This window comes from Acanthisitta chloris, unplaced genomic scaffold, assembly GCF_000695815.1.
Source record: "Acanthisitta chloris isolate BGI_N310 unplaced genomic scaffold, ASM69581v1 scaffold677, whole genome shotgun sequence".
Lineage (NCBI taxonomy): Eukaryota > Metazoa > Chordata > Aves > Passeriformes > Acanthisittidae > Acanthisitta > Acanthisitta chloris.
In genome coordinates, this window is record NW_008680692.1 from 48,930 (window position 1) to 63,738 (window position 14,809).

Below are 14,809 nucleotides of genomic sequence, written 5' to 3' on the forward strand. Positions count from 1 at the left end.
AGGCTTTTCAACAGACGCTGTTTGGAAGGATTGTTTTTATACCTATGACTTGACATTTACATGACTTCCTTTTGTGAAGGCTGACAGCACTGCTTGCTGGAACGACAGCTGCTCTGCTCTATAAGAAAGGCCAAACACAATCACAGCATTTTACCCTGCTGAAACTTGGCCAGTCTGTTTCCTGTGGCCATTTCTCTATGACTGTCTGAAAACCTTTATGCTGGGAAGGATTGTTTTTATACCTATGACTTGACATTTACATGACTTCCTTTTGTGAAGGCTGACAGCACTGCTTGCTGGAACGACAGCTGCTCTGCTCTATAAGAAAGGCCAAACACAATCACAGCATTTTACCCTGCTGAAACTTGGCCAGTCTGTTTCCTGTGGCCATTTCTCTATGACTGTCTGAAAACCTTTATGCTGGAATTTTCTTTGAACTCAGAAAAGTAGAGAGAAAAGTAATCACAGCTCATTTCACTGTTTATTAGGAAAATTCAGATATGTGGGAAAGGTGCTGGTAGGGAGTTGAAACAGGACGAACTTAAACCAGGGGAAGGACAGGGCTTCAAAGGAAAGGCATGAATATAATTTTAGGTGAAATTCAGTTTAGCACTTGCTACAAATGGACCTCTAACTGTGTGTATTAAGTGAAGTCCTGACTTTGTTGAAGATAAAGACAGTATTCTGATTGATTCAATGAGGTCAGGGTTTCACCTATGGCTGGTATGATCTAATAGGTCATTGCTGATTAAGAGCATATGTGGCCTCAGTACTTGCTGGTGGAATTAAATATCTGAGCACCAGTCACTGAGGGAATGGGGAAGGAACTGGTCTCTGAAAGAGTAGTCTGTAGAAACCATGCCGTGGATTGCTGTACCCTGGTACAGCTTGAGATATGTAAAAGTTCTTAGCATAGTTACCAGTATAACTCTTCCAAGATGAGAGAAAAATTAAACCAAATGCAGTCTCTCCAAGAGAGACTCTGCAAAAGGAAAAAAAAATCAACAGAGAAAACTGATACAGCCATGGCATTGCTGGATTTGAGGGTGTTGAGCCTGAAGAGTGCTGTAAGAGATAGAATCTCTGCATCACTCCCCAGCAATATATTGTCTGCATGATAACATGTAGATTGTAGGCAATCACTGTCTATTTTCTGTTATGAAAAATCCTTTTATTACAAGTAGATTCGATAATATTTATATTTCAGTTCCAGAACTCTCACTGGCTGTTGAAATGTTCCTCTACCTGTCTCTGCCTGCCTGCCCGTTGTCTAAAAAAATACATGAAAAAGGAGGCGGACATGGTCCTGAAGAAAGTTGATGTTCTTTAGCCTGGAAGAGAGAAGGCTCTGGGAAGACCTGATTGCAGCCTTTCAATGCTTGAAGGGGTCTTACAAGAAAGCTGGGGACAGACTTTTAAACATGTCCTATAGCAACAGAGCGAGGGGTCATGCTTTGCAATGGAAAGGACAGGTTTAAATTAGATATGATGAAATTTTTCCGTCACGATAGGGGTGGAACTCTGGTACAGGTTGCCCAGAGAGGTGGTAGATGTCCCATCCCTGGAAATATTCAAGGTCAGTTTGGATGGGCTCTGAGTATCCTGCTGTAGTTGAAAATATCCCTGCTCATTGCAGGAGGATTAGACCAGCTAACCTTGAAAAGGTCCCAACCAAAACTGTTCTATGACTCTGTGAACTCAAATCTTTAAATGAACACACTCGGCAGAAAGGAAAGCAGCTGTTTCTTATTAACATGCACTGGATCCCAGCAGTGCCATTAACATGCTGATGCATCTAACATAAGCCTCAAAATGCCAGGTTTCATAATTGGCCCATGAAATCTCACTCTAGGCTTGAGTATGGTCTTCAATGTCCGTATTAGAATAGGATTTTTTTCCTGCTTCTTAAAGGGAGGAAAAAATGTTAAGGTGAGATTTTTTTTTTCCCTAGCACATGTTTCAAGTGGATAGACTTTATATTTTTAAAAGTTTTAAGGTTTTAAGAGTGTTTTTAAGGTTGTTCACCAGCTGACAAAACCATATTGGTTTTGTGGTGAGGAGCAGAAGGGTGATGGCATTCAAGGATGAGAGAATGCCCTGAAGTTCACACTGCTTCTCTTCCTCACCTGCGACCCTCTTACCTCTCCCTTCCAGCTCTACTCAGCCTTCCTGTAGATTTGCATACTCGACTCAGAGCAGAAGTGAGTAGTTCAGTCTCCTTTCTCTTTCCCATGTGCTGTTCTTCTAGTTTGGACATCCTGACATGTTTCTCCTCAGCTCTGCTTGAGAGGTCTGAAAAAGTTGTGGTTGTTCAGTAGACCACTGCCATTTGTTTTCAGATCCACTCATTCAAAGTCTAATAGCGCTTCTTTTCTCCCTGCAAATATTTTTTTGATTTGCTATGCAGACAGCTGACTTCCCAAACAGCACCACTTTGGAATGTGTGGTTTTCAGAAGTGCAGTTTGATAACTTGATGTAAACTGATCTAAGTTCGGATCCCTGTTGAAAAGAAGATCCTGTGATATGTTGACATGTTATTCTTTGACCCAGCACTTGTAATGGTGCTGCTTTAAATCGAGCTGACTCTGGAAGCTTATCTGGCTGAAAACAGTCCCAGCCAAAGTGACAGTGGGGAAGCAATTTTCAGTCTGTTTGTCAAACTGCATCTGAAATGGCAATTCAGGTTCCAGCTACAAAAACGTATTGCTTGGGTTGTCTACTTATCACCAGTTTTGCATCATTAAGTGTTATGCATTCTTGGCCTGATATAATTGCAGCAGATTGCACACATGAACTGTTATTTATTTTATTTTTAAAACAGAAATTACAGAACAGGAAAATAACATTCCAGCATGTTTGCTTTTGGAGCTAACCTACCACGGCAATCTGTTAGTCTGATAATGGTTAAGCTCACAAGCCCTTGCCTCAGCAGAGTGCAGTAGGGTACCATTAAGGCAGCCATCTGTTGAACATACATACTGGAGGCATGAATTGCCTTGCATTTTGGGTTTCTTAGTGGTTAAAATGTGGTCACATTCTCTGAATGCCACTGATCTGCACTGATAAATGCATGGAAAGATCAAAGATCAGTGAAAGGTGAGCATCCAAATCAGGGATGAGTGACTGGGAACCCATCAGATGAGCGCTGGGTATGGAGCAGGGAAGAGACGAAACCTTGTGGGCAAACACATGCTGATAGTAAACACAATTCTGGCAAGAGCCTGAGCTGCTTAAGTTGCTTAGCAATTCAATAGATCTGCAAAACTCCATTTGCAGACCAAGGCTGCCATTATGTTGGATTGATTCATCGGGATCAGCTGCTAAAACAAGTTATATTCTATCAGAGTTTTCCTGCATTAGTTTAAAAATGAATTTAGTTACCTCAAAGTAGACATTTGTTTTAGTATCTTGAAGAACTGACTTTCCTCTATTAAAGCAGAATAATGTATCTATATGGTGCCCTAACTTGAACAGTACATAAAGATTAGTAAATAAGACCCCATTAAAAATACTTATAATGTAAGTAACATGGGTCCCAATAGCTTTTCTAATGTCCATTAATGCTTATTCTGAGGATCAGAGCTCATTTTACTGAGCCATTTAGTCAAACCGTGTGATTATTTAGAAAGTTAATTCATGCATACTAAAATCTAGCTTAAGTAATGCAGAGGGTAGGAGGTAAAACTCTATGGAGACGATAGTCCTTTTTGTTATTTAATGATCAGCCATAATTAACTTGCAAATTTGAAATAATTAGAACAAATTAAAGGTATTTAACTTTGCCTCCCTAAAGAAAAATTCAAATTGCACCAAATGCAGCTTTAAATTATTCAAGTCTCAGAGGTCTGTGCTGGGGTTTTTTACAATGCCTTTTCTATGATGAGAATACCAATCTGCTTTTTGTCAGAAAGCATCCTATCAAGTAATTGTTCTTTGTGTCTAATAAATGACAGCTATTCTTCTTTGTAAAAGTATTTCAGTCTCTGAAGACTACATCAGCATTTCCATGGCATTTTAATTCAATAAAACAAAAGGTTAATGTTTTTCTACTTTTTAAAGAATGCAAATAGTAGCAGTATTCAATGGGTCCTGAATGACATTTAAAATTTGCCATTCATGCTCAGAAGGGATATCGCGATATGAGGCTCAGACAAAATGGAAAGAGCATTCAAGGTGTGTTTTCCTTTGTTAGTGGTGTACTTCGATATTCATAATGAGGCAGCAATGCTGAGACTTGCTTCTTTTCTGGTGACACTACTCTACAACTCTTGCCTTAGTATGTAGGTTAGGGAGGTTAATAAGGTCTTTATCTAGACAGTCTTCTCTGTTCTGTAGTTTCAGGGAATAGCATGAAAATTCGTTGGATATTGTGGTGCCCTGCAGGAAGTCCTACTAATCATGGTGTATTTTGAGTGATACGGTAGATTGTTGGATTTGAAAATAGAGAGAAAACTCTCTTGTAGCTTAATCTGTAACTATACATAACTGATGCCTTTGGACCACATGTTAAGTTTAAATTTCCAGGTTGCAATAGTCACATCACTTATTCTACTAATTATTCCACAGGTGAATGAGTAAGTATGTTCCGGAAAGGATTTTTTTCTCATGTTTTCTTTGTTTAATTGTGGTACATAGTTAATTATTGATTTATTTTTATAGCTCTACATTATCCCTATCCCTCGTTGGTCTGCACACCTTTCAGATTAAGTGTCATTTTAAGATTTGACACTTTATCCTTACTTGATCAAAACTTTAGCATGAGATGCCTTCAAGTAAATACCGAACAGTGAGGCTCTAATTGTTTATTTGGCTTATAAATGCAAGTACACTTGCTTTTGGTTTTTATCATAAATTAGCCTCTGTAACTTTTCCTTGGTGTCTGCTTCTGTTCAATTTGCCTCTACCATTGCATTATTTAAAACACAACTCAGTATTTTAGAGGTAACTGCACCATGTAGAAGGTATTACAGTGAACCAGTCAAGTAATCACCTCCTTATTTATGAGCCAAAGGTCACTGTCTTCACGTGAGGTCTGAAGGTTGTAATTAAATGTGCTTTAAAAACTCAGAAAGCATCCAAATAATGACAACCTCACTATTTTTAAATGCCAGTAATCATCCAAGTACAGGCAAATGGGATATCAGGTCCTGTGTTATCAGAGAAATCTGGTCAAGTACTGCACCTTTAAGCCTCTTCAAGCAGTTGCTGAAATCCAAACCCACCTCTTGCTGTACTTGGGGTTGCAGGAATTAGTAGGATAATAATTTCATATAATTCAAATAAGATACTAATTTAGTCTGCCATAAATTTTAATAACACTTTGCAGTATTATTAGTGGTCACACGGTTTGTAGCCCTAAACTAAACGAAGGTTATTCAGAGAAGTTATATCCAACACTTCAGCCAGTTATTATAGGTCATAAGCTATTATATACTGTTCTGCATTAATAATACAGGAGTAATCCTAATTGTCCAGCAGGCTCAGTGGGCCCTATTAAACAATGTCTCATATAGCACATTGATTTGAAACTTTTAATTTAGCTATCATTTTCTGCTTTTCCCTCAGATCTACAGTTACTTCAGTAGTGTAAGCTTTTAGGTAAAAGATTCTTGTGACTCAGCCTCCACAAAGCTGTACCTGAAGTAATACAATGACAGTCATAAAAAATTGGTGCTTAAACAGAAAAGGATTTATCATAGAAACATTGAATCATTTAAATTGGAAAAGACCTCTAAGATCATCGAGTCCAACCATTAAGATCTGTTTAATCTTCTAATAAGTTAGGAAAGCCATATGTCACTTCTGTGATTGCAAATAGATCGATATAATCTTGTGATGAATTGTATTATTTCATGTGGATAATCCAAACATGCTTTGTTTTTAATTTCATTTAATTAGGGTGCTTTTTATGATGGGGGCTAATGATGTACACATGTTGGGAATCCTCATTTAAAGCAGTAGTTGTTTACCAGAGAGCAGAATTTAAAAGCAATAGATTGTCTTTACTGAGAGAAAGATGGGTCTCCATAGCCTCCTGTCTAGCCAGAACATTTTGAGATTGCCTTTGTCTGGGGAGACTGAAATCGTGCTTGCTCCCCGTTACCAAATTTGCCTCTTAGTTCTATCCATGCAGTATTTACGATCTTGTGCTGAAGTTCATCTTGAACCATAATGATTCTGGTTAACTTTCACTTTTCTTACTGTATTCAAGCTGCTGTACTTGGTGCACCAGATGCTTTCCCACCAGTTTGTCATACATGCTCTATCCTCCTTAATAGTACCTCTGTTTATTCATCTCACCTCTTTTTGTCTTATCTCTTCTCATCCCTTCTCTTCTTGAATCAACTTGTCACCATCTCTGGAGGTTTTAAAAAAACATAGCTACAACTTAGAGCCATGGTTTGGTGGTGGCCTTGGCAGTGCTGGGTTTACAGGTGGATTCTATGATCTCAAAGATCCTTTCCAACATAAAAGATTGGGATTCTGTAATCTACTTCCCTTTTGTAAACTAGAATTTCAGGTTTCTCTTCACATAATGTTCTATTTCCCCTTTATTCTAGCAAAATGAGCATATTTTTAAACTACTCTTTCTTCCAACCTTGGTGCATTATACTGGACAAAGTACTTTGCATATCTTCATCCCGCTAGTCCTGTCCTAACTTTTTGAGAAATCTGGGACCTAATGCTTTAGGGAATGTGGCCAATGCCACAAAAGTCCAAATACAATTATCAAAGTGCTGCTGGCTGCTGATAAACAAAACATCCTGATAAAGTGGGCTGGTAACTCTTCAAGCCTTAGGTGTCCTGCTGTCAGAAGTTATAAAGGGATTCAACAAGAACTCGACCAGCAGCATGCTGTTTATGCTTCTGGAGAGTGAAAGTAAGGGAGAGGGCTGGGTGTAGTGTTAATGGGCTGAATACATCATGTAATAGCATGGTCTTTCTTTCCTTCCAGTGTCCCGGCGTTGAAACATGAAGATTATTTTCTGAGGACACTTCCAGTAGGCAAAAACTCCAGAACACCAGGGAGCAGTCGTGGGAGCAGTTCAGGGAAGAAGATGGTTGGTTTTGGTGCAAATGTGGAAGATGAGCAAATCCTTCCAATGCAAACCAAAAGAGAAGGCACCAAGTCCAGGAAAGGTAAGGGCAAACATACTGTATTGCAGAGCCATGAGTGTGCTGGTGGTATTTAGAAGTTTTAAATATGTGTGTATAAAAGCATACCAGTAAAATGCAGAATTAAAGGGAGAGGATTGGAAGTTGTTTAAAATAACCTAAGAGAAGGTAGCTACACTTAAAATAATAAAATATATTTCAAATAATAAGTGGTGATCTTGGCTGGTGTTCTGATGAAAAGGAAAAAAATAGGCCTTTGTCGTGGTTTTGGGAGCAGTATTCCCTGATTTAGTGTTTCAACTCCAAACTCCCTTCCCCTACAGCAGGATGGAGGGAATTGGAGGCACAAAAAAGTAAAGATTATGGGTAGAGATAAGAACAATTTACTAAGAAAAAGCAATGAAGTAACAACTGTATTAATAACAGAGTGTACAAGACAGGTGAACGAGACATAGGTGATCACCCACCACAAGGACAGGAGGAACCCAGCGCTGCCTGTTCGCACACACCACGCCCAACCGAACCGGCCCTGGAACCAAGGGTACCCTCTATCCCCTCTGTCCCCTCTGCATGATGTGAGGGAGTATAGAGTAACCCCAGGGTTCTAGTGTGCCTTTCCTGGCTGCTGCAAAAGTTAACCCTGGCCAGCACCAGGACTTTATCCACTCCTTATTGTATTCCATCTATATTGTGTCCAGGTTCTACACCTTCCCAAAGCATATATGTATACACACACACACACACACACACACACACACATATATATATATATACATATACACACACAAGCATGGATATCATTCCCTTAGTCAATAGCTGTCCCTCCAGGATGTCTATTGAGTTCATTTAGGACATGTCGCTGGGTTCCAGCTGTCCTAAATGTCTTTCAGGGCAGGGAGGCTGGTGTGCTGTCTGGTCGTCCCAGGCTGCATCAAGAGCTCATGACAGGTGTATCTGGAGCAGTCCATGGGAGTTGTAGCATACAGTGACAGTATCATTCAGCAACCACTATTATACAATTTGACATTACTTACCTCACCCAAAGATCAAATCCCCTTGAGGTATACACTGTGCTTTCCCATCCTTCTGCATTATCAACCAAATGTATGAAGGTCCTTGAGCAAAAGCAATCCCAAGGATGGGTTTGCCTTTGCTTCAGGCAGGACTGATCCAGACTGTCTTCCCTAGTGTATTCCTCAGATGCACCACAGAGACTATATCCCCTTCTGTGGTACCTGGAGGTTTTGATTGGGCAGGGCCAGCAAAATTGGTAGAACTTTAAGTGTTAACCAGATGGCCTTTGGTAAATGTAGATCCCAATGTTTGAAGTTTCCACAATGTGGTTTCTAACAATCCATTGTACTGCTCAATTTTCCCAGAGGCTGGTGCATGGTGGGGAATATGATACACCCACTCAGTAGCATGCTCTTTGGCTCAGGTGTCTATGAGGCTATTTTGGAGATGAGTGCTGTTGTCTGATCCAGTTCCTTCTGAGGTTCCATGTTGCCACAGAACTTGCTTTTCAAAGCCCAAGGTGGTGTTCAGGGCAGTGGCATGAGGCACTGTGTACATTTCCAGCCACCCAGTAGTAGCTTCTACCATGATAAACATGTAGTGCTTGCCTTGGAGGTTTTGCAGGAGTGTGATGTAATCAGTCTGTCAGGCCTCCCCTAATTTGTATTTCAGCCACCATCCACCGTATCACAGAGGCTTTACCCACTTGTCCTGTTTGATTGCAGCGCATGTCTCACCATTATGCATAACCTGGGAGATAGCATCCATGGTTAAGTCCAGCCCTTGATCACAAGCCCATCAATATGTTCCATCTCTTCCCTGATGGCCTGAGGTGTCATGGACCCACTGAGACAGAAATAGTTCACCCCTTATGCTGCCAGTCCAGATCCACCTGAGACACTACTATTGGCAGTCTGATCCACCTGTTCATTGTTGTGATGTTCTTCAGTAGCCTGACTCTTGGGTACGTGTGCATCTGCACGATGTACTTTTACACCCAGCTTCTCTACCTGGGCAGTGACATCCTGCCACAATTCAGCTGCACTTGATGTTATCATCTCAAATGCTGATATCACACAGTACAACAACAAAACAATCCTTATTCCCCTCCCCTCTCTAAAATAAAACATTGCAAGGAGCACATAGTTCAAGTACAGAAGTACATACAGAATGAGGTGCCACAAGCACGTGAACCAACAAAACAACATTGTGACCAGTGGCTCTGGACCTAATACAGCAAATGCTTATAGCAAATTCGTTCCCAGCCCTTTCTGGTCAGATCTGTTGTTATCTCAACCCTTCAAGCCCCATGTTGGATGCCAAATAAGGCTGTTGTGGTTTACGAATGATCAGGACACCCTTTAATCTCCAAAAGCTTTTTCAGCAATTTATGTTTTCCTTTCCCAACAAGCAGTGAGAATAAGTGCAGTAGGGTTTGCTCTTTAAATGTAATCTTTGCATCCTTTTCCTCCTCAAGTGACGACTTCACCATCACAACCTGCTATTTTGCCACATGGGGATGTCTGTACTCCTAGAACCTATCCTGTCCTTAGTTTAGTATCTCCACTAAAGGAGCAGAGAAGCAGACTTTCTTAGGAAGAGAAAAGGTTGGGAATAAAAGCAGTTTGGATGTTTCACTGCTGAGCCTTGAACATAATCCTTGGTTCAATTATGAAGTAGGGTTTTTTTTATTTTAACTTGTCAGCCAGTTTGCTGTATATGTCAGCATAAAAATAAAGAAAATGGCAAAATGAGAAGAAATGTGGTGCAGTTCTCAAAGGAACAAATAACTTGTGTTATTGGTTAAGACCGTAGCAACATTAAAAAGCAGTCCCTGTGAAGAAACTTTCAAAAGGGTATCATCAGCCTGGACCCAAACAGTGGCTGAGGTTAATCTCTTCTAAGGCACAGCTACAAAAGTTGGAAGCCTGTAAAGGGCTTGTGTCCAAAAAAATCAATTTCTAATTTGAAACAAAATCATTTTTGACTAACAGAGGTTCAGGACCCATTACTTTTGCTGTATAGTCTGCTGACATTTCACACTTTCTGTTGTGCACAATGAATCCTAATAGTCATTTTATAACATTGCTACACCAATCAATTTAAGCAAGAGAAAGCCGTTACAATTCTGCAAAGTTTCAGGGGCAATTTTCACTGATGGTTTTCTTTTATGTTTTTTTCAGCTATCATTTTTTTTTTCTTCTCTCTTCCTCTTTCTTTCCTCCCCCCCCTTCTCAGTACTGTAGTGATGAAATTGAGATTTTTCACAGCTGGATGATGGGTTTTGTTCCTTGGACGGGAATAGTTCCCCCAAAAGTAATTTATTTTCCATAGATTCAGGGTAAAAAATCCAGCCTGGCCTCTTCTCAATTCATTCAGTAGCACTTAGGAGAAGTTACAAGCTGCATCAGGATATTGCATATAGCAACTGAGCTGCACCTATTCTGATTTAGTGATTGTAGTGGTCAGCATGATTTCTGAAGATGGTGGGTATCTTTCACAAACACTTACTGGGATTGCTCTCTTTGAAGATGTAGTGCTGCATGGCAAAATTTGACTTATAAGCATTGGCACTCACTGTGATACCGGATAAAGTTCTGAGGAATGCTTTCAAGCTGTGGAACAACCTCAGATCTATTACTGATTTGAATAGTTGTTTATCACAAGGCTAATTACCTAGCACTAATCACTGAAGCTGAAGTCTTCTGTATTTAGTACCTTTTTAATTGGCTTCCTTCTGTTATATATTTGGACTCCTTTAACAAGCATACACACATACTTGTAAAGTGTTTTTTCCATCTTTGGGGATGACCAAGACACAATGTCAAGGTTTGTAATTCTAGGTAGCCTGGACTTAGCCAGCTTGTTTTGCTGACTATTCCCATCTGCTGATTACCTGGGATTTCTGCTTCAGTACAGTGCGGGACAGGGAAAAAAAGTCAAGAAGATGATGTCTTGAGCCATGAAACTTGATATTACTTAGCCACATACCTTACGGTGGCCTTTTAGTCAGGACACTGCAGTGCTGGATACTGTATAGAGAGACACAATCAACTGGAAATGTCTTGACAGGTAGATGCTGACCTATTGCTACAGGGGTTTGTTTTTCCCATGCCTTGATTATTCTGGTCTATTTAAATTATGTGTTCTTCAGAGTGGTGACTCTATCCAAGCACATCTTAGTGCAGTGCCAATGCTGATATGGGCCTTTGGGTTCACTGTATTATCTTGCTGTACCACTGGGAATAGTGGCTTTATCAGGGGAATGATGTTCTTCATGGTAGTGTTCCTCCAGAGCAACATACCCACTTGCATCAGCTTTAAAATTATTAATGAGGAAATTGTTCCCATTCTGGAATGGTGGAAGGCTTTACTGCCCACAAGATTGCTCACTTGCTGTGAGTACAGTGAGTTTGGAAAAAGTGATTTCCTAACAAACCCACTTTTCCTTTCCTCCCGAAGATGTTTAGTAATGGGGAGAAGAGCATTGTTAACCTGGTCCCATCACCTTGTGAAGTGGAAGGGATCACTTTGCTCTCTTTTCAGGGCAGAAACTTACTTACAACTTAAGCAATCAGTTTTTATTCTCTCACTGTTGCTTTTTGTCTCCTATTTCTGTTTGCTCCTTAATTTTTATTCCTGTGCTTTAGCAGGTGTATGTGTCTTGTAGTCAAACTTTTTTAGTTTTTCCAGCAAAACTTTAAGCAGTTGAAGCAGTCGTGAAGTCTTAGATCTTTTCAGTAGTAAATTGTTTTTATTGGTGTCACCACAAGCTATGTCATCGTGTGCTAAAATCTTACAACTTGTCTAGTTAAAAAGCACTGGAGTACAGAAATGCATGTTTCTCTTCCTTTCTGCTCTGGAAAATTTTTGCTTTGGGGCTGGAAAGCTAAAAACTAGATTCTGTTCATTGCACTATGAAATATTGGGCACTTCTCTACATTTCTGTTTCAAGTATTCCTCTTTACCCCTTCCTGAAATATCTCTGCATTGAAACAAAAGAAAGAACTGTTTTTTCCTTTGCATCTCTTTTTTGGGTATAACATCTGCATGACATTGTATACTGTGCATACCTTTCCTTTCCTTATGTAAAAGAAAAAGCCAGAGAGCGAAAGTTATTTTAGCTCATTTTAGCCCTGTATTTTTCCAGGGGCTGATTTTTCTGTATAGTGTTTGTTTTTCAGTAGTTTTTCTAATGTAGCTTCTTAGGGATTCAGGATCTGGAACTTCTTGCCTTGAGGGAAGACTTCCCTACAATGGAATAGAGCAATTAGTTAATATTAGTGAAGTGCTTTGAAGATGTGAAGTACTATATAAATGTTAAGTCTTATGAATATTACTATTATTCAAGTCATAAAGATTTCTTTTATGATTATCAACCTACATTTCTCTTTGCTTACTTTCATCCCTTGCTGCTTAAACCAGCCTCAACCATATCTTTTCATTCTTAGTGTTTACACTTTGAAAATATAGACTGCTGTATTTCCCCACTTTCTTAATGTTTTAGTTCTCTGCTTCTCAAGGAGAAATATACAGCTATTTGAGTTTTCTCAAATGATTTTTTAGTCTACTCTAAATCATTCTTATACCAAGTTAGCCAAATTGAAAATAGTATTCTTAACATCACCATTTAGAAGACATTCATAATTGCTATGGGACTAGCTTGCCTTGCTAGTTTGTTTTTTTTGGAATGCTTTGCTACACCAGGTTCTTTCCATTGGGTCAGAATTTAGATTATTACACCATGTAAGAGCTTTTTCTTTTTTTTTTCCAAGGCTGAATGTGTCTATTCTTTTTCTTTGTTTCTTGCTTCTCTAGATCATCTGCAATGTTTCCAGTCTCATACTGTCTTCCAACACCTGCGAATCTAATTAATTTGCTGTCATTTGTATCACACCAGTTCTCTATAACTTTTCATAAATAATTACCAGTCACTTCATAAATTCATTAACTAATTCCCTTTAGCCCTGAAATATATATCCTTCAGACTAAAGACTTTGTATCTTTTCCCCCCTTGATAATTTCTTTTCATCAGCTTTATATAGGCAGGTATTATACATCAACAGGGTCTTCATTATCTTCTACTTGCCAATTGTCCTTTCCTTTATTTTTTTCTCATAGTATGTCTTGAAATTATTACTAGCTTGGACATTTTGGGGATCGTTATTGATTTAATCCTCTTCATATATTCACTTGTTCTTTGGTGTTTCTTTTCTCTGAATTGACTTGCATGCCTTTTTCAGATACATTTTTAAACATTTTTTTTGTTTAGATATGCAGGATTTCTTGCTACCCCTGCTTTTATGTCTGTGCAGCCTAACAGCCTCAGTATATTACTACTTAGTTCCTTTTCTTGTTTTCTGTTTGTAGTGCTGGTAATACTTTCAAACTTGGGTCTTTGAACAGTCCCTTTGAGGCTGTGTTGACCACTTCTGAGTCCATATATTTTCTTTTTTGCAGAAATTCATCTAATTTGCTATGAATGTAGTATGTTGACAGTGTGCCAGCCTTTTCTAGTATTAGGAATTGGATATATTCTTTCATGTTCACCAGTTTATTATTGCTTTGGTATTAGTTTCTTAAAATCCAACTGCTTCATTCCACTGTCACATGAAATGATTTCTAAATATCTCTTATTCAATCATAGAGCCAAAAGTCTAAGCAAGAGCCTTCCAGTCTTTATATGCATACCCACTCTTCTCGTCATGGATTGGCACATTATCAAGTTACCAGGGACACATAATCAGCATATATCCCCATGGTATTTCCAACCGTTCCTTCACTGATAATTAACTCTTTGTTAGGCGAGATTTTTTCACTGCATGGTACTGAAGCACAATGTATTATAGCTGGGTGATAAGAACTCACTTTTTTGTTAGCTTCCATAAAATGCACCTTAAAACATGTAGTTTTACTAGATTCTATATATTTTTATAAATTTTAAATCAATGCAGTATTTTAAATAATCTTAATCCCTTGGACATCTATAAATTTTGCACTGAAGCTGAAATTACAACAACCTTGTGTTGCTTCACGTTTCAGCATGCATGGTAGATATTGTTGCTGTTCACAGAGCTGAGAAATATTTAATCATGACAATTACATAAAGAACTAAACACTAGCTTAACTTTTGCTGATACTTCTGGTTTTCCCTATACTAGCTGTTTAATTCAGTATTGCTGGTTGGACAGAACTAATTAGGCTGCATTGAAAAAGCCCATACCTGCAGGCTTTTGTGTAGTAGATCAGATGATTCCTAATTTTCCTGTTGACCTTGTTTCTGACTTACCTGTATGCCATTTGTCTAGCTAAATCCTATCTATGAAACTCAGTTCTCAAGAGAGCAAGTTAAAAATTGGCTGGGCCACCAGTCTCAAAAGCTTGTCTTCAGTCCAGCTGGCAGCCAGTTGATAGTGGTTAGCTGCTCAACATTAACAACATGGACAGGATGCACCTTCAGCAAGTTTGCAAGCTACACCAACTGGGGAAGCTGTCGATATGCTGGAGGGTAGGACACAGTATTCAGGGGACCTTAACAGGTTGTGAAAATGTTTTGACATAACCCCCAACAACAAAGGGTTCAACAAAGGGAAATGCCAGTTCCTTCAACTGAGTTGAACTGATCTCGTGTAACAGGGCAACCTAGAAAGTGGTTTTGCCAGAAAAGAATGAGGCATC

The 14,809-nt window shown here is 39.2% G+C and overlaps 1 protein-coding gene across 1 annotated transcript in view; it reads left to right on the forward strand.

Annotated features, from left to right (window-relative positions):
• Positions 1–14,809, forward strand: part of KIAA1328 (KIAA1328 ortholog) — a gene marked incomplete at its 5' end in the record, with an annotated part of 31,321 nt that overhangs the window by 15,305 nt on the left and 1,207 nt on the right. Inside the window, one exon of the mRNA XM_009077773.1 lies at positions 6,957–7,141. Coding sequence (XP_009076021.1) covers positions 6,957–7,141 — 185 coding nt within the window. The remainder of the gene's footprint in view (positions 1–6,956; positions 7,142–14,809) is intronic.